The 19035-nt window shown below is 57.4% G+C and overlaps 1 protein-coding gene and 1 long non-coding RNA gene across 2 annotated transcripts; one reads left to right on the forward strand and one right to left on the reverse strand.

Annotated features, from left to right (window-relative positions):
- Nucleotides 1-510: 510 nt before the first annotated feature.
- On the forward strand, nt 511-15440 carry LOC123815264. The gene is made up of 3 exons (XR_006785052.1): nt 511-626; nt 10810-11118; nt 12394-15440. It is a non-coding gene; the product is annotated as an uncharacterized LOC123815264 (long non-coding RNA).
- LOC123815262 lies at nt 2237-4278 on the reverse strand. Its single transcript, XM_045833514.1, has 2 exons — nt 4055-4278; nt 2237-3744 (listed from the first exon to the last, which is right to left on the reverse strand). The coding sequence occupies exon 2, from the start codon at nt 3503-3505 to the stop codon at nt 2441-2443; it is 1065 nt and encodes a 354-aa protein (XP_045689470.1). The 5' UTR covers nt 3506-3744; nt 4055-4278; the 3' UTR covers nt 2237-2440.
- Nucleotides 15441-19035: the final 3595 nt, after the last annotated feature.

Raw genomic sequence — 19035 nt, forward strand, 5'->3', positions numbered from 1 at the left:
GAAACACAATATATTTAATTTACCTCTTCGTGTTTGTCGGCCTCCCCGCCCCCAGCTCCCAAACGTCAGCTCCAGGAGACTTCCCGCTGGGAAGCCAGGGGGAGGAGCAGGGTTTGGACGGGCTGGGCGGGTGCTGTTGCCGAGACCCGGCCTAGACCCGGACACGGCTGCAGGGGCTTGGGGCCCAGCGGGGTGGAGCGCTGAGCCCCTGACTTCCCCGCCCTTGGGCCTCGTGGACTTAAATGCCAGCGCGGCCATGAACTTCCCAAGAAACTTGGACCCAGTGAGTGGCAGCACTCCCTGGCCTCAGTCTCCCCACCCTGTAAGTGGGGTGATGGCCCCTCCCTCCCCAGGCACACTGAGCTAATGCCTCTGAAGCGCCTGGCACTCCGTCGGCGCCCAGGCGGGGCTCGCTCCTCCCCTGGCCGGCCCCCCCCCCCCGGCTGGCTGGCCCCCAGGGGACAGTGCCGTGCGCCTTATTTTTAACCGTGGCTCCAGCGGACTGGACAGCGGCTCTGAAGGCCGTGTAGGAAGACCACCAGCGGAGCAACATCCCGGATCGAGATGCCCGCTGACCGCGGCGTGAGAACACCAGGGGAGGCCGCCCTGTGTCCACGCTCTGCCTGGTAACCCTTTATGCGAAAATACGTTGTGTCACCCGATGCTGTTTATAAACTCAGTGCTGACCTTTCCCAGGCAGGGCGGTGCGGGAGGGGCTGCGGCCCGGCCTCCTGGCCCCCACCGGGAACTGTTGGTGGCCCATATTCACACAGGGAAAAGTCGGGGGGCTGGCCCCCGGCCAGACTTCGCCCGCGGGTTTCAACACCTCCGAGTGTGCGCAGCTGACCAGCCCCGGGGTATTTTTAAACCCTGGCCTTGGTCAACCTCTTTGTCACATTCCGGCCGGTCGGGGTTTGGACCGAGTGCATGCCCCAGTTAGGGGGGTTGACGTCCGTTCAACAACAAACATTTCAGCGAATTCCAGGGCCTGTGGACCTACTGTGTGCAGGGCCCTAGAGAAGGAATGGAGGCCCCAGGTGGCCTAACTCGCAGAGCCCGTGCTCCAGGTGGTCTGACTCTTGGGGGGCAGGGGGAGCACCATGGCAAGTGTTAAAATGGAGGCCGAGATGGCAATGACCATGCAAATACCTACAGGGCCCAGCGGGTTATGTAAATGAATGAAGAGGCCCCAAGTGTGGCTACAGGGAGGGGTGTGGACTGCGGCAAACTGGGGCAAGCGCACGCCCTGTGGGAAGGGGGTGACTGCCCCTCAGCCCTGACCTCTGTCATCACGAGGGACTCAGGCCCAGTGTGCCCAGAGCGTCTGGCTTTGCAAGAGAGGCCGAGAATCTAGGTTTATGTGGAATTTCATGCAAAAATCTCTTGACTTTTCAATTTTGGCAGCGAATTTTTTTTAAAATGTTAAAAACATTCTGAGAGCCAAACGAAACCCATTTGTGGGTTGGATTCAGCCCACAAAGTCAAGGTGATGGAGGCGAACAGTTTGTGCTTTCTGAGGCAAACAGATGCATTACAACATGCTCGACAAATACAGGCTGAGCACCTACTGTGGTCCCCTCCCGCTACCCCGGGGAAACAGCAGGGAACAGCGTGGACACTGTCCCCGTCTCCCTGCGGCCTGGACCCCGGGGCGTGCCGGAGCCGGCTCCCTCTGGCTCACGGGTCCTCACCGCCCTCCCCAGAAAGTCCATGCCATGAACTTACAATGAAATTAACTACAATAAAAATAAAGGGAACAACTACTCAAAACATCACTTTCTATTTTACTGTTTTCTATGTTCTTGAGGTCATTGACGTCTGCTGTACCATATTGTGGCACAAACCATATTCCAAGGTGAAAATAGTCCAGGCCCGCCCATCGCTTCCCCGCTCCACGTTCAGGGAGTCACGCTGACGGCTCGCCGTCGGCCTTGGTGGGAATATTTACACCGCAGAAACTGGCGAGTGCAAACCTCGCGGCTCCCCCCTTGCCGGGGGCCGGCGGTTAAACACTCCCGCAGCGAGCACGGGTACTGATAAGATGTAATAGTCTGACAGACACAACTCGACAAAGGGGAATCAAGTACGTAGAGAGACAGGGGGTGCTGGAGGAGAGCGTTTCGGACAGGCAGGCCGTGGGCGTCTGCTCTGAGGAGCTGATATTTGAGCAAAGAGCTGAATGAAGTGAGAGAGTGAGCCGGACAGCTATCGGGCGGAAGAAGGCTCGGGGGAAGGGAACGGCAAGTGTCTGCCTAGGGGCCGGAAAGAGCTTGCTGGTTCAGGCCCAGGAGGGAAGAGGGCAGAGATGAGGTTAAGGAGGTGGGCGAAGGTCAGATCACACAAGGTCTTAGAGGCCACATTGGAGGAGGAGGAATTTTGTTGTAAGGCGAATGGGGAGTCCTAGAGGGTTTCGAGCAGGGCTGTGACATGGTTTTATTTTCTAGTCTTTGAGAAGGTTTCCTCCGACCGTGGTGGGTGGGGTGGAGCAAAGCCGGAAGCCGAGAGACCAGGGAGGAGACGGGTGCCAGGGCCCAGGCAGTGGGGTGGTGGCCTCCTGCACCGTGACGGCGGGTGAAAGGTGGCAATGAGAACACGGGTTTGAGATGTATTTTGCCATCAAGCCGACAGGACTTCTGATGGACAGGCCGTACGGGGCGAGGGACCATGACCCCAGTGCACCTCCTAGGTTCGGGCCTGAGCCCCTGGGTGGGGGGTGGCACCATTCCTGAGGCGAGAAGACGAGAGGGCAGTGTGATTTCAGGAGGGGCAGCGGGAGGTTCCGTTTTGTGACACTCAGATGGAGGTGCCACCTTGATAGTTGGGCACCTGCGTCTAGAGCACCGTGTCTTCCTGTTGCTATGGCAACCCCAAGCCAGGGGGCAAATGCTGTTGGGGAGCTCAGGCGGGTGTTCTGGGAAGTCCTCCCTGTGAAGGAGGATCGCAAGTGTGAGGAGAAGCATCTGGCAGGTGGAGATCGGAGGAATAGCATCCCGGGGGAGGGGACAGCAGGGGCAAAGGTCTCCAAGTGAGGAGAGCACAGCCTTTCTGGAGGATGCTGCGAGGGGAGGGTCGGGGGAGGGGGGACTGGGAGGTACGGCTGCAGGCTGCAAAGGCAGAAGGGAAGATCTTCCCAAGGCCAGCGGAGGAAGCAACGGGGGTGACTCGGAAGCAGGTGCAGCCACAACGAGCACCTTGGGGAGGTGCGGGGTTTAGGTGACACAGGCGTGGGAGCCCCTTGCCCTCCCCTCCCCAGCAGGTCCCCAGCACTCTGCCCCCAGCCCCCAGCGTACACAGCAACACGCCTCTCCTGGCCAGCCTGGAACCTTTGCCGACCCAGCCACTTTCTTGGAGATTTTTTGCCCATGAACCAGGAAAAACAAAATAACCCCGAGGAAGGGAGGATGGTCAGAGGAAGGTTCTGGGACCTTTGTTTCTGGATGCCTGCCACATGGAAGGGCCAGGAAGTCACTTCCCAGAACTCAGGGATGACCAAGTTGAACAGCATGGCAGGCACTTGGGTGGGACCTGAGTGACCATCCTCTAAGAATAGTTTAGGGGGACATGGGCCCTGGCCCTTGGACTTGGGCTGGCCCTGTTCCCTCTTGTGGCCTGAGTTCAAAGGCGTGTTTTTCTGCCGTACGCTTGCAGTGCGAGCTTGGGAAAGTCAGGTATCTCTCCGAGCCCGTTTCCTTCTCTGCACAAAGGGACAGTGACAGCATCTGCAATGGTGCCACGCGCTGCCTCCTGGGATTGTTGGGACAGAAGGAGAGAAAACAGATCAGTACCTTAGCCCAGTGCCTACCTCATGCTATACTCCTAGTAAATGTCAGCTGTCAACGATTATGTACAAAGGTATGAATTATTGAGCACGTACTACATGCCAGACTTCAATGCACCGTCTTATTTAAGCCTCACACTTGCCCTGGGAGTGAGGGTTATCACTGGTAGCTCCAGCTTACAGACAGGACACTGGGTCCCCGAGAGCCCTCCTGGCTTGCCCACGGTAAAATCCCTCGTAGGGAACCCAGCTGCGTCTCGCCTCCGGAATACAAACCCTGGTCTTGCATTCTGGATTCTGCCTCCTGTGAACCGAATCGGCTCCAGCATTTCGGGAAACAGTAGCCCACGTGACCCCCAGCATCTGTCCACACCAGTGGGGGCCCCCTTCCTCTCCCGGAGCCAGTCAGCTCAGGCTGCACCCTTGGCCTGGGGTGGGGACAGGATGCGGATGGCGGCTGCCCCGGGCAGCGAAGGGCCTGGGGCGGCCATCCCAGGCCAGCCTCGGGCCTCCCTCTGCAATCAGGAGTCTAGCAGACACTCATGTCCCATCAATAAACGTGCCCCAAAATAGCTCATTGGGCCGGTCCAGGGCAGCAGGACCAGGACGTCCTGTTCCCACTGGCTCTGGCCAGAGAGTAACCGTGTACTTGGCCTTGTCCATTGAAGGCTGCCGGGAGGGTGGGCAGAACTCCTCCTGTCTGAGGACCTGTGGGCATGAGCTGGGCCCCCACACAACAATGGCCCCCACCTGGGGCCGTGCGGAGCTCCCCGAACATGCTGCTGGTGCAGAAGATGCCCCTAGGTGGAACAGGGCCCTTTGTCTTAGCAGACAACCTCCTCAGGAGGGTCAGGGCTTGGGCGCCGGAGTATGACAGGTGTGGGTTCAAATCCCACCTTGGCCATTTCCTAGCTGCATGACTTTGGGCAAGTCACTTCCTCTCTCCACATCTTGGTTTTTCTCACCTGGAAAATGGGGATGCTTCTTTTCTGGGGTTGTTGAGGTAGGGAGTTTGGGCACACCTTGTTTATGGACTCTGCAGGTGTGTGCGCCTGCCCCTCCCCCACCCTTGCCCCTGCGCTGTGAGCCCCACCAGGGCAGGGGCCTTTTTCTGTGGTTCATGGATGAGCTCCAAGGCACAGGGGAGGTGCTCAGCCACTGTTTGTTGAGTGAATGAATGAATGGATGAATGGAAATTCCAGGCATGTCGTGAGTGCTCAAAAACGCTTAAAAATTCTCATCGTCTTCACGGGCATTTGAAAGAGAGAAACTTGAGGCTCCAGCATGACTCACCAATGGGAGAGAAAGTTAAAGTGAGTCAAGGGAAAGGAAAACGAATGTTATACACACATGCATTGGGTGTATGATGACATCCCTATAATGTGTGTGTAAGGAGGGGCCTGCAGGGGGCACAGCCAGGCTTCGGAAAGCCAAGCTGGGAAACCTGGGGACAGGGGCGCTGGAAGCACCTGCCTCTTAGTGCAACATCCTGGCAGGCAGCAGCTCTTCACTGCACCCCCCCGGGTGTCCCCCATGACCACGGGGGTGGGGGCTCCAGGGCTTCTCCATCTAAGGAGCTGATTGGAGGGGAAGAGGTGAGCAGGTTGGGCGGCTCAACGCTGCGTGTTTGTAATAACCATGGCAACAATGCCGACTCACTCTCCTAAGCCCTCCCCCACGCCCAGCACTGGCCTCTGCATGCCCTAATCCCCAAGACAACCCTAGGAGACGGGGACTGTCACTATTCCCATTTTATAGAAGATACCACCAATATGATAACCCAGAAAGGTGGTGCGGGCTGCCCAAGGTCACACGGACAGTGAGGGTCAAGCTCTTCCCCCAGAATTCCAGCACAGGTGGCCACGTCCAGTTATCAAGGGCCCTCCCTGGGGGGCTGTCCCCCACTTGGAGCATCTGCCCAGTCTGGTTATTACGCCGATGCTTCCTCGGGCCCCTCCTTGCACACGCCTCCTCAGGGAGCCTCCCCTGACCTCCCCCCACCCCAGGTCCTGCCGCCTCTGCTGGGCCGTGAGAGTTGTACACCTGTCTGTCCTCGGGATCTCGGGGGCAGGGGAGGGGTCTGCATTTTCTCTGGCACGCTGTGCCCAGCACAGAGTTGGCTCTGCCGGAAATGGCGTGTGGAGCAAACACACCTACGGGTACAGCTGTGTACCAGGAGCCCGGACCCCTAGAATCACACCTGGGACAGGGGGTGGGGTGGGGGTGGAGGAAGCCGTGATCACCAAGTCTCAGGCCGCACTCTGGGGCCCGCGGTGCTAACCCCTGCTCTGGTCACAGAGCCACAGAGCTGGGAAGGGCAGAGCTGGAAAAGACCCTGTGGCCCCAGAGAACAAGGTCTCAGCCCCTGGGCCTCAGCTTTCAGCTACGTGTCAGTCCCCAGGGAAGCTGTCCCCAGAAGTATCACGGAGGACATGTCCCCCGTTTGTGCTAGACTCTGTCCAGAGCTTGCCCCTTCCCACTCAAGCAGGCCCGGCTCCTGACTTCTTGGACCGTGTGGTCCTTGGCAGGTGCCTTTAGAGATTGCCAATGACTGTCCTTTGTCATCTCTCTGGACCTGAGGTCCGGGCATTTTTCGGTCTCTCTCCCTGCGGCTGTCCTGAGATTCCCTAAGCCATTTTACAACAATAGCATCCAGTGATTGGACCTACTATGCGCCAGGCACTTGATGGGCACTAGCACGCTGAACCCTAAACAATCCCTCAAGGCAGATTCGGAACCCGAGGTTGAGTGGGAGAAGTCACTTGCCCGAGGTCACGGCACTGTAAACAGGGTGGATGCAGAGGCAGCCTGTGAACCCCTGGGTCATGTGCCTTCTCTCCACCAGCTGCTGGGCGGGGAGGCACTTCTGTTCTTCTCCAGCAGCTTTGCCTCCTTCCGCCCAGTTCACTGCCAGGGCAAATGCCTGAGGGTTACACTTCCCCTTCAGTGCCCGTTAGGGGGCTCCTTCCCGGGACAGGGGGCTGAGCTGTTCATGTGCCAGAGGTCCCCTTCCAAGACCCATTTCTCATGGCTCACGTGGGGTCCCACGGTGACAGGGGTGGGGGTGTCCTCCCATCTTCCCCTCTGCCAAGTCTCCTAGGAAAAGGCAAGAAGGGGGAAGAAGGGTGGACGTTCCGGGCAGGGTGCAGGCTCTGGGGTCCCAGATTCCACACGCCCAGGGAACAGAGTTGCCCAACTCCGATTTGGCTGGTTCTTATCAGCTCCAGAGGCTGGCAGTGGAATCAAAGGCGGCCAAGGCTGTTTGTTTACTCTTTTCCTCCTTTTTGGCAAAAGGAGATCAAAACAAAGTCTCTGCTCGGCCCACCTCCTCCCTGTTTCTCTTCCTCCTTTCCTTTTCTCCCCCAGAAGCCTGACAACTGAAAACACTAAATTCTGAAGGGAGCGGTTTTTGTCATCCTCATGCCACCGCCACTGTTTCCTGGTGTAACTCTGCTCAGAGCCCTGGGGCGTGCATTTCATGGGAATGGTGGCAAGTGAGGAGTGACAGCTCTTATTAGTCCCACTGGCAGAGGAAGAGGCTGCAGCACTGGGAGGGGATCTCACTGTTCAGAAAGCGCTCAAGGCCCTTGGACTCCCAGGTCCAGGCTGGTAACCATTCCTCAAGCCACATCCTTCCCCCAGAATTGTGTCTCCACCAAGAAAAATAAAATTAGAGCCAAGGCGGCTAACAGCAGAAATGTAACTTCAAATGTGCCCTGAGTTCAGGGGCTCTCAACTCCAGTGAATTCAGTGCCCAGGCAGGACACACGAATGAAGGCAGTTGAGTGGGAGGCAGTAGGGAGTGGTGAGGACTGTGGCAAGTCGGAACATCCCTGAGTTTCAACTCAGCACCGGCCCATGGCTGCCTTGGAAAACGAGAGCCCACTGTTGCCAGAGTTTTTAGGCAAGCTAGAAATCTAGATGTTTTATGTGAATTCTCTGGGGTTTTTTTTAACACATGGTGGAAGACAGGAGTCTATTTTTATTTTAGTGATAAATAAAATAAATTGACAGTGCTCTATGCTGGTCTCCTGGACTAAATATTCCATTTTCCCAGTGAGTCAAAATACCCTCTCCGCCATCCTTTCCGGTGCTTTTCTGTGGCATACTTTTCTTGTCCACCCAGGATTACTTTATCCAATTAAAAAGTCCGGCAGGTCGCTACTTGAAATTACACGACGTTTATATGTTGGCGGCATTGTCACATTAAAGATGCGAAGGCTTCCCCTTCATTTATTCTCATCTGATGCCGTGCCCATCAGGAAGCCATTGTCTATTTCTTCCAAAGTCGCTTGATTTTTAAGTGATGATGAAATCCCGAACTGTTGGAACTGCATGGGCCAAGGAACAACCTCCCGTGGGCTGCGTTTGGCCCTGGCGCTCCCCGGTGGCCCCTGAGATTCAGGGCGGCCTCGCCCGGAGGGGAAGACCGGACACTGTGTCATTCAAAGATAACTCTGTCCCAGGCGGGGAGATCTCCGGGCCCGGGAAGGCAGGCAGGCCGGGCTGAGGAGCCCCGGGCTGTTGGCCGCTTGGCCCGCTCTGGGGCAGGCAGGGTTACCCTCCTCGGAGGCGCCGGCATCCTAGGGAGGCTCCCGGCGGCTCATTTCTCATCCCCACTTTAAAGCAACAATGGAAAAGAACCCATATTTTTTTTTAAGTAAAATTAAAACAAATAAGAAGAAAACACAGTCCGTCGTCAAGTTGTATCTATCGAGGTCCACTTGTGCCAGGCGCCGCTCAGGGCGCTGCTGAGGGCGGGGTACAGGGGACAGGCTCCCACGCCCGCTCGTGGGGAGCACGGGCAGGCGAGAAACCCAGAAACTGACGAGAAACCGAGGTGCATCCTGGGAATGGTCAGCGAACCAGGAGATGAGCTAAGCGATGGGAGGGAGAGGGGCTGGAAGAGCCCCGCAGGTGGGGGCTGGGAGACAGCCTCTCTGCACAGGCGGCGTCCGGCTAAGAGACCTGAATGATGACGATGGGTGAGGGGCGGCCGTGGGATCACTGCCTTTGGTGGCAGCCGTGACACCCAGGACAATCGCGGTGACATGGGAGCATACGTCCTGCCAGACCTTGTTGCCCACTTTTTATCTTCCTATGTTTGTTTCGTTAATTTCCGTGTTACATGTTTGTATTTTCTAAACAACAAAGGTGGCCACGTGGTGTTTCGCAACCACCTTCTCTTCCTACTGGAAGCCTCCGTGTTCCCGCCCGTAAACCCGGGAAGGTCCTCGCTGCTCCTCCAGAGGGTGAAGGTCGCCCCAAGCAGATGGCCTGGGGGCCATGCATGGTCCAAAGATTAGCCATTACTGGTGTTTTTATCGAGTCGCTGTGCAGGGGCAGCCCAGGGAGGCGGCGATCACCATTTCCGTGCGGCAGGGAGGGTTTTACACTCCCTGAGAGTGAGCTGGCTCAGGAGAGGGCCAGGGCAGCACGGGATTCCCCAGCCCCCAGCCTCCGCGCCCTGAAACCTCAAGCACCCAGCGCCTCTTCCTCTGGGGAAGGAAATTGAGGCCGAAACCCGGGGCTTCTTTTCGGTTGTTTTTTTTTTTTTCTCCTCTCGGTGATGTTTTTCATTTTTGTGAATATTGCACTTATCTGATGTCATAGGTTTTAGGAACCAAAACCACAGACACAAATACACTGCGTTACTCTCTGCAGGATTGCGTGGTGAGATAAGGGAGCCGGGTGCCGGGGACACGGTGTGTGAGGACGCAGCGCCTACTTTTGCAGCAGAGGAATTGTGTTTGTTCTCGGGTTCATGGTCGTCAGCAGCATCTTGGGTGCAAGCTCGGTCGCCGTCACCTGGGCCGCACTGTGCCTGCCGAGCCCTCACACCTTACCCGGTGCTGTCCAGAACAGCCAGGCAGCACGCAGAGGGGTGACTGGCCCCAACACCAGAACCGCAGCCTCAATGTGGCCCGAGGATGCCACAGAAAAGGCGGGGGGCCCGGGAGGCCTGGGAATGGAGCATGCTGGCACTGTCCGCCTTCTGGCAGATCTGAAGCAACCTGAAAATCCTGTTTGGCCTTCCCGGGCTTTCTGAGAATGTCACTGCGACACCTGAATCCTCTCTTTGACCTCGGTGTATGAGGCCTGCAGAACCCTGCTTCCTGCTTCCGCCCTGGCTGGTGCAGACTGTTCTCCACGTGCATTCGGAGGGACCCTGTGGCAACCTCAGTAAGGTCACCTCCCTCCACTGCTCAAACCCTCTCGTGGCTCCCACTGCACTCAGGGTCAGAGTCAAGTCCTTCCTGTGGCCTAACAGGCCGCTCCCTCCCCAGTGCTTCCCTTTTCTCCTCGGCCTTCCTTCCTTCGCCTGTCCCGCTCCTTGCACCGGCCTCCACCAAGCCCCTTTTGTCTCAGGCCTTTGCACTTGCTGCTCCCTTACTTCCTTCACTGCAGTAGCTTCTAGTCAGAGAAGCCATCCCTGATCCCACCGGAATGGCGTCTCTTTCCCAGAACAACTCTGCCCTTACCCTGCTTTGTTTTTCTCCATAGCTCTTTGTCACTGCCTGACATGTGTCCAGGAACCTGAGAAACACAAAAGTCCTCAGGAACTTAGGTCCAATGACAACAGCAAATGAGTGAAAGGTTTGGGATATTTTGTTATGCAGCATACTGCACCCAGAGCTGACTGCTGCATGTGATGAGATTTGAAATGAGATGATAGCGAGCTCAGGAGGGAAGAGGATGAAGTAAAAACATTCTGGTTCATAGGGGTGTGGTACACACTGTCGGTGGCCCAAACCACAGCCACTGTCAACCCTTCTCCCTGGCTGAGAGAACCCTCTGTTATCTGAGGGGCATCCGTCTATGTGCTCCGGGGGAGGGGCCCCTTCCCCTGCCTGAGGAGGCAGGTCAGGTCTCAGGACAGAAGCCTACATACCGGTCATGGTAGAGAAGGAGGAAAAACATGTCCTTGCTGGTGTCTCTGAGTCACTGTCTTAACAGCCCTTGAACTCCTTGTGGAAGACACTGCTCAGTGCCAGCTCAATACCTACAGTCTCTTTTGTGTGTGTTTACAGAACCCTGGTTTTATCTGGGATGGCAATGGGCCACCTCAACGCACGCACTCTCTTCGACTCCCTCACAGCTAGGAGGGGTCATGTGACCCAGGCCTAACCAATGAAAACGAAGCCAAGTTTGCCAAGTGGGACTCTCGGAAAAGCTTTTTTGAAAACAGACAGGCAGGGTGGACATGCTGCTCGCCTCTTGCCTCTTCTTCCGGCTCGTAACCTGGGTAGCAGCTGGCAGCAAAGTGGCCATCTTGCAACCGTGACCGACCGACCCTGAGGACAAAAGCCATGTGTTCATGATGGCTGAGCAAAAAGTGGGTAAGAACCTGGGCCCTGGGGGGCATCGCAGAGCCACTGTCCTATTGGCTCCAGATGCCTGGATTTCTAGCAGCAGGAGACAGTGTGAACCTCCCAATGGGCAGGCTTTTGTGTTACTTGCAGCTGAATGCATGCCCAATGGTCCCAGAGGGTCTCTGCACTTTTGAACATATAAGAAGATGCAGTACCTTAATGATGAAGCCTTTTGCCTTGGGTGTTCCTGTGCTTGCCCTTGAACGCAGCCTAACGAATACCTGAGTTTTGCAGTGAGTTGACTTCTGGTGAACGGAGATATGCCTGATCTTGGACTTGAGTGAAATAGGGGGCAGGAGGTCATTCTTGCCTTTCTTAGAAAATTGGATGGCGAAACAGAAGCAGTCTGATGGCCCGAGCATGTTTCTGCCAAGACCAAAAAGACTGAGAACCCAGGGTCCACTTCCCCATCAGATATCTCCGAGGAGTCTGGCTCACCTGGTTGTTTGTTTGTTTGTCTTTCTGTTTTGGAAGGAGGAAGCTACAGTTTGAGGAGGAAAACTTACCACATAAGGCACTCAGCCAGAGGCAGGTCTGCCTGGGTCTGGGACCACCTCCCCCCACCCCCCGTCCCTCCTTTCTGGGCCCCTGTCTTCTCATCAGTAGAATGAGATTATTCGAGATCAAAGCTTTTTCAAACATCTCATTTCAAAGTAGGCAAAACCCTTTTACAGCCGAACCTTTACTTGTTATCCAACCTATAAAAGAAGATAAAAGAGGAACTGCTCGGAGTGGCGGGTCAGCAGGGCCCGCAGTTTCTTCCTCCCTGGCCCCACGGCCCCACGGCCCGCAGGCCCCTCGCTGCAATCCCGGGCGTGCGGGCGGGCTTTTCGGAAACGCCAGCTTAGACTATCCCCAGCCTTTTGGAAAGAACTCTGAGACGGAGAGGGGAGTCTCAAACATCATTACAATGTTTCTCAGAAGACAGAACCAAAACAAAACCAAAACAAATGCTTTCCAACTACGCAGAAGGACCAGAACAGAAGAGTTACCTCCCTCCCATGTCTGGCTCGCCATCGGTCCCAGAGGGTTTCTGCATTTTTGGACCCGTGACCCCTCTGCCCAGCAGCCCCACTGCCACCAGGGCCTCGTGTCTCCCTCAGAGATGATCTGTGTGCCTCTCGGCAAATACGCTCACGGATCCCCCTTTCCTCCTAACACACACACACACACACACACACACACACACACACACACACGGTAGCATTCTATAATCTCTGTTTGGCATCTTGTTTTTCTCAGCAGGCCTTGTTGATAACATAACATGACATCTCGGCGGTTTTTCCACGTCCAGCTCTCGGACTCGCCTCAGCGGCTGCATGATATTGGGACACACTCCCTCTACTCGGCAAGAAAGGCCCCCGTTCTCGGATGCTCGGGTTGCTTCCCATCTTCTGCCGGAAGAACCGTGCGGTCAAGGTCCTTCCGCCTGTACCGCGGGGCCCATGTGTTCATTTAGACGCTGGGCTTGTGCCCCCACCCCCACCCCGTCTCCCTCCGCTTGTAGGCCCTGTTTGTTTGTTTGTTTGTTTGTCTGTTTTTGCCTATTTCCGTTCTCAAATTTTTATCCCGCGAGCATGTCCCGTTTGTGTAATAATCAGAAGGCTGTGTTTACAGGCCCAGGACTCAAACTTCAGCCAAGTCAGATAAACAGCCCCGTGCGCAAGCCCGGCTCGGGCAGAAGAGGAGTCGGCCTCCGCTGCCGAGGCCCGCTGGCCGGGAGGCCGCATTTCTGCGCAGTCACGCGCCGGCCCGGGCCTGCCCGCTGCGGCGCATCCGGGAGCGCAGGGCCTGGGTTCCAGGTCAGGCCGGGCCATTCACTCGCCGGAGGACCGCAGGTAAACCCCTCGGTGCGGATGGATCGTCAGAGGAGCGTTCACTACGCACCAGGCTCTTAGCTGAGGATGATACGGTGTTTGGGCAGACGGGGCTGAGGTGAGGAAAAGTGACCCCGGGAGACAGAGCACGTGCTGGTCAGCCTCCTGTAGCTCCGTCAAGGAACCGCCACCGTCCCTCCGGCCCAGGAGTCGGTTCTGGTTCCTTCCACCTCCCCTGCAATCACCAGTTCACCCTCCGGTACTGTGGGCTCGACCTTCAAAATACAGTTGCCCTTGAACGACGCAGGAGTGAGGGGTGCCGGCCCTCTGCACAGTCAAAAGTCCAAGTGGAGCTTTTGACTCTGAAAACTTCATCACCACATGCCTTGCTGACAACATTAACAGGCTATTAGCATGTATCTTGTATGTTACATGTATCACAGACTTCTCCTTACAGTACAGTAAGCTAGAGAAAAGAAATGGTATTAAGAAAATCATAAGGAAGGGAAGACACCCTTGCAGTGCTGTAAGTATTTATTGAAAGAAACCGTGCATGAGTGGACCCACGCAGTTCAAACCCACGCAGTTCAAACCCACGCAGTTCAAGGCGCAGCTGTCTTTCTCCGTCTCCCACCGAGCTCTCGCCACGCCTGGCCCGCAAGGCCCTCGTGATCTGCACTCAGCATCTCCCTACCGTCATCCCCGCTCCCCACTCCTCCGGGGTCTCTCTGCTCCCCCACACCGGGCTCGCCCCCACCCCCAGGGCCTCTGCACTGGCTGTGCTCCTCTGTGGACTCGCTTCCCTCGCTGCAGCTCCAGGATGAGGCTGAGGCAAGCGAGAGAGGCCCAGGATGAAAACGCTGAGGAGGTACTCACTCTCCAGCGCCAGGCTACAACTGAGCGGGGCTGAGACCAAGTGCCCCCGCACATTCTGTAGCCCGGCTCACTCGCTCGCCTCACCCGTGCGCCCACCCTGCTCCCTGGAACTGATTCTCATCCTTTGGGTCCTGATGAATTGACTCCATCCTCAGAGAGACCCCCCTGACTGTCTTAGCTGATGGTGCCTGTCACTGTGCAGCCCGCCACATTGCCTCACTTTCATTTACTTTCGTTATTCTTATCCCAAAATGATTTGTTTTGTGCCCGTCTCTGCCCACTAGGGTATACGTTCTATGAGGGTGGGGACTATATCTGCCTTGTTCTCAGATACGTCCCCAGTGCCCAGCACAGTGCCAACATTCAGGGGAGAATAAATACCCTGGATGAATGAATGAGCTGGTCAGAGGCAAAGGCAGGATTTGAACCCAGGTTTGCCTGACTCTGAAGTCAGTCCTTCTATCCGTGATTGAGAAATGAGAGGCTCAGACCCGGTCAGCCGGGAACCCTGGTGTCGCAGCCTGTCCTGATGGGAACCCTGCATCCGTCCCGGGGACAGGCTGCTGAGGAAACTTCTGGGAGGGGGAGGAGCTTGGCCGCAATCACGGGGCGCTCTCAGTCTTAGGCCTTCCTGGGGCCAGCTGTGCCCGCCCCCCTCGTTCCAGTTTTTATTTTTAGCGGCGAGTTTTCGGGCACAGAGGACTCTCCTTAGGAAAAGTCCAGCGAGAGGATGAGGGAGGCGGTTTTGAAATCCGGTGGGAAAGTAGGTCAGGCCGGGTTGCTGGCTGGCGTCCAGGCGATAAGGCCTCTGTGGAAGCTTAATAACGTGAGCGGCCGTATCCATGACACAATTCATAACTGAGAGGAAATAGCAATTAAGGGGCAGTTGTGCAACGTGGGACAAGCCTCCTTCTCAGCTCATAAAAGCAGGAGGAGGAAGAGGTGACGCTGTCATGTGGGGCCACCGGGGGGCCGGGCAGGCGGCCTTCGGGGACTGGGGGCTGAGTCTCCACACTGAGGGGGCTCGCGCCCACCTTTGCTCTCCCGCTCAGGCCTCGGGGGACTGGGAGGATGTGTGAGGCAGAGACTCCCTCCAGCAAGCACCTACTAAGTACCCAGCTGGGCTCAGGCCTCAGCGGAGAGCCGTAAAGCCGGCCTCGCGCGGCGGTTGGGAGCTCTGGCCGCAGCTGCACTGTTTTGATGCTGCCCTGTCAAGACGGAAACTCGCTTTGATTATGGGGTGAGCTGTACAACAGACACCCCTGGTCCTCAGTCCGCCTCCCCGCCCCCTCCCCGTTACTCTGGGGTTTCCGTTTCTCCTTTATTCCTTCTCCATTATTTGATCTTCCCATGAGCACCCTCTGCTTTTCTATCAGTTAACACACACACACACACACACACAACATCGCGTCCACAGGAGCACATTTCCTCTTCCCTGAACAAGCCAGGCGGGCACTGGCCCCAGGGCCTTTGCCCTCGCCAGGCCCTCTGTCTGGACCGCTCTCCCCCTGGATAGCCACAGGGCTCCCGCCTCGCTCCGCCAGGTCCTCACTCACATGTCACCTTCCCACCGACGTCTCGGCTGACCAACGCCTTTAAAGCAGCAATCCCACCTGGTGCTCTCCGTCTGCCGCTCCGGCTTTTTAAAAAATCTACAGCCCAGGCACCAGTGAACCCTCCACATCTGCTGTTCACTTACTTTGTTGTCTGTTGGTCCCACCAGCTTGCCAACGCCACCAGCAGAGGGATCTTTGTCCATTTCGTTCTTTACTGCATCTCTCGTGCCGCACGCCGTGTCTGGCACGTTGTAGGAGCTCAGGAAATGGGCGTTTCAAAAATGGGCGGATGAGTGAATGAATGAATGCAGGAATGGATGTTTGCTATTATTATCAACTGGTAAAAAAGGCTATTTGCTGGTTGGGTTTGGGGCTGCCTCAGAATGTCCCCAGGTCAAGACCTTCTCGGATGCTGGTGGGATCATGGGAAGTTGGGGTAACAGGAGCCGGCCTGGCTGGCCCCTGTTCTGATTGGTCAGTGCTCAGTTTGAAGATCGTTTACCTCGTCCCTCCTCCCTGGGAGCTCCTGCACACCTGAGTTCAGGTTCTAAATGCACAGACCCCCACCGTCCACGAGCGTCCCCGTGCAAGGCAGCAGAGCTCTGTATGCAAAAGGGGCCCCTTGTGGGACTTTTCACGATAGTGCATGCACACACAAACACACAACCAGACACACCTGGCCTCAAGCCTCAGACCCAGGGGCACACACTCATACACTCACGCAGTTAAACACACACACACTGATTTTGTCATTCGCACACCCGGACACACACTCACAGGCTCAAACCAGTTTGTGCACTCCGTGTGACGCTGCCCCCACCCAGGCACCCTGGCGCACACTGATGCCTACTCACTCACACCCACACACAACCACGCACATGCACACATGTTTGCTTGCCTCCTTACAGCCCTGCTTTCACTCGTTCCCACAGTCACCCCCAAACACACGCATACAAAGGATGCACATGGGGCACATGCCACCCGCCCTTCCTACAGGCTGGGTCCCAGGGTGCCAGCCTTCGGCGGTGTTTGGAGGAGTAGGGACAGACCACGTGCCCTGCCCGCCCCCCGTCCACCCTGAATCTCCACTCTGACCTGAGGCAGCCTCAAGGCCGCTTGACGTGGGCAAGCCGGGGAGGGCCTGCTCCGTAAGCAGCGGGCGAGTGCGTGAGGATGCCCACATCAGCCCTGACTGTGCCACCTCGGGGCACGTCTGCCTGGCTCCTCTGTGCTCAGGGCACCCGCCCACTTCCTCCCCATCAGAGGGCAGGCCGGCCCTGCTGGCACCCGGCGGTTTCTGGGCCTGCCTGGCACCCAGAACAGAGGAAGGAAGCAATTGGTCCCAGCTGCAGGAGCCCGGGACTTGCCTGGTGGCCCCATGACCCACGTCCACTGTGGCTGGGCTGCCTGCCCCCAAACCCACAGGGACCCTCGTGACGCAGGCTGGGGCTGCAGTTCGGGGGAACGGGCGCCCTGAATTGGCTCCCCAGGCTGCAAGCACCTTCCTTCCATACCTGGAAATGACGAAGGCAGGGACTGCTGTGCGCCAAGCACGGCCCTAACTCAGCTTGGTGATCTTCAAAACACCCCTGTGGGCCGGAGCCATCGCCTCTGGTTTCACAGAAAAGCGGACACACAGAGAGGTCAGGGGACCGGCCCAAGGAACGGGACTCGGCCCCGGAGATCTGGCTCCAGACCCCCACTCTTAATCAAGCCCACCCCCTGCAGCTTGTCTGGGTGTCCTTGTGAGTGTCTGATAGTCCTGGCCCTCGTACCTCCCACCTCTCTGAAGCCTGGCAACCAGCTCATGGGCGGGGCTCCAGCATGAGCCCCATGTCACAGATGAGGAAACCGAGGTTTGGATGACCTGCCCGGGGCAGACGGCAAGGAAGAGGCGGAGCCAGGCTTGCACCCGGGGCCCGGGGCGCTTTCTGCGATGGCTGGTCATCTCCCTCATGTGACGGAGGCTTTGACAGGACCAGGGGTCGGGGAAAGGGAGTCAGTGGCAGCCACGGAACAGTCGGAGAAATAATCATGCATGTATGTCACCAGAAACGGCCAACGTGTTTTCCTTTTTAAAACGAGCGGGAAATAGCGACCATACGGCAAAACGCACAGGCCTCTACGGGTCCGGCCTGGTGAGTCTGACCGAGGCACTGAAAAATCAGCCCCTTCCAACGAGATACAAACATTTCTACGATGAAGGACCCTTACCCGGCTTCCCCACCCATGACCATGCCCCCCCGGGTAGCCACGGACCTGCGTGCTGAAGTCGTCTCACCTCCGGTTTCAGACGCAGGGAAGCCCACAGTGTGGGCTCTTTGGCCCCCGGCTCCTTGCGCCCCGAGGAACGCCTGCGAGACCCACCATCAGCCATCGGTGCCTTTTGTTGCCGAGTTGTGGTCGGCTGTCGGGATGCACCATGGCTCGCTGAGCCAGGTCTGCGGGTCTGACTGGTGCGGACCCCGCACACACTCGGCGCCTACTTAGGACCAAGTGCAGGGACTGCCCCGTGTCTGCTGGTCACTGTCCCCGCTGCGGGGCAGGCAGAAACGCAGGCTCAGGGGGACAGACCCAAGGACACAGAGTTCACAGAGGCCGAGGCGGGACAGGAGCCCCGAGCAGGGGGAGGAGAGAGACACCGTGATGACAGGGGGCCTCTGGCCCTGGGGTGAAAACGAGCCGGAGCGACAGTGGAGGAGCAGCCTGCGGTTGGCGTCCACTGAGTTCCCTCAGGCCCTGTTCTCAGCAGCCCATGCAGTCCTCCTAACAGCCTCTGCTGTCCCCTTTCACACCAGGGGAAACTGAGGCACGAGACCTCCAGAGTCTTGAGGGGCAGAGCCGAATTTGGGCTCAGCTGGCCCCAAGGCTACACTGCCCCCATTAGCCCACGGGCCCCTCGGGGGGCAGGCGCAGGTCCGTTTTGCCCTGGTGGCATTACCAGTCACCCACTCGCCTCCCGCCTCACGGGGAGCCCCCCCAGGCTGGTCAGTTCAGGATCCACGGGCCTGGCTCTGGGGGTGCAAGCAGCCGGGTGGGACGTGGAGGGCGAGACTTTACACTTGGCCTTTGAATCCCGGCCGTGCCCTTTGCTGGTTGGTGACCACGGACGGACCTGCCACTCACGCTCTCTGCCCCTCCCACTCTGTACCCGTAAAACCGAAGATGACGATGAGTGAGGTGCGTCACGACCACAGCTGACATCTGCCTGCATTTCGCTACCTGAGTGGCGCCTCAGTGTTTCACCAGCCTCACGACAGCCTTGCAACGTGGATGCTGTTTAATTCCTTTTTACGGATGAAAACACCAAGTCTCTAAACAGCACCTCGGCACTCAAAATTTGTAACACACGTCTGCCAGGAGTGGCACCTGAACTCAGGGTCGAACATCCAGCCTCGGCGGCTCGACGTGCCTCATCGGCTCCTCGGACCCCCAGGTGAGAATCTGAACTTCTTACCCTCCTCCCTGCACGAGCCTGCACCCCCCAACCCCCCCGCAGCCTCCATTTGGAAAATGCCACCTCTGTGTTCCCAGGGCCCTAGGCCGAAAGCCTTTGGGTCCTCACTGACTCCTCTCTTGCTCACCCATAAGACTTAAGAAGTCATCCAGGTCCTGTCACTTCACTCCCTCTGCTC

Source organism: Phyllostomus hastatus, unplaced genomic scaffold (assembly GCF_019186645.2).
Source record: "Phyllostomus hastatus isolate PE091 unplaced genomic scaffold, TTU_PhHast_1.1 phas_contig_17, whole genome shotgun sequence".
NCBI lineage: Eukaryota > Metazoa > Chordata > Mammalia > Chiroptera > Phyllostomidae > Phyllostomus > Phyllostomus hastatus.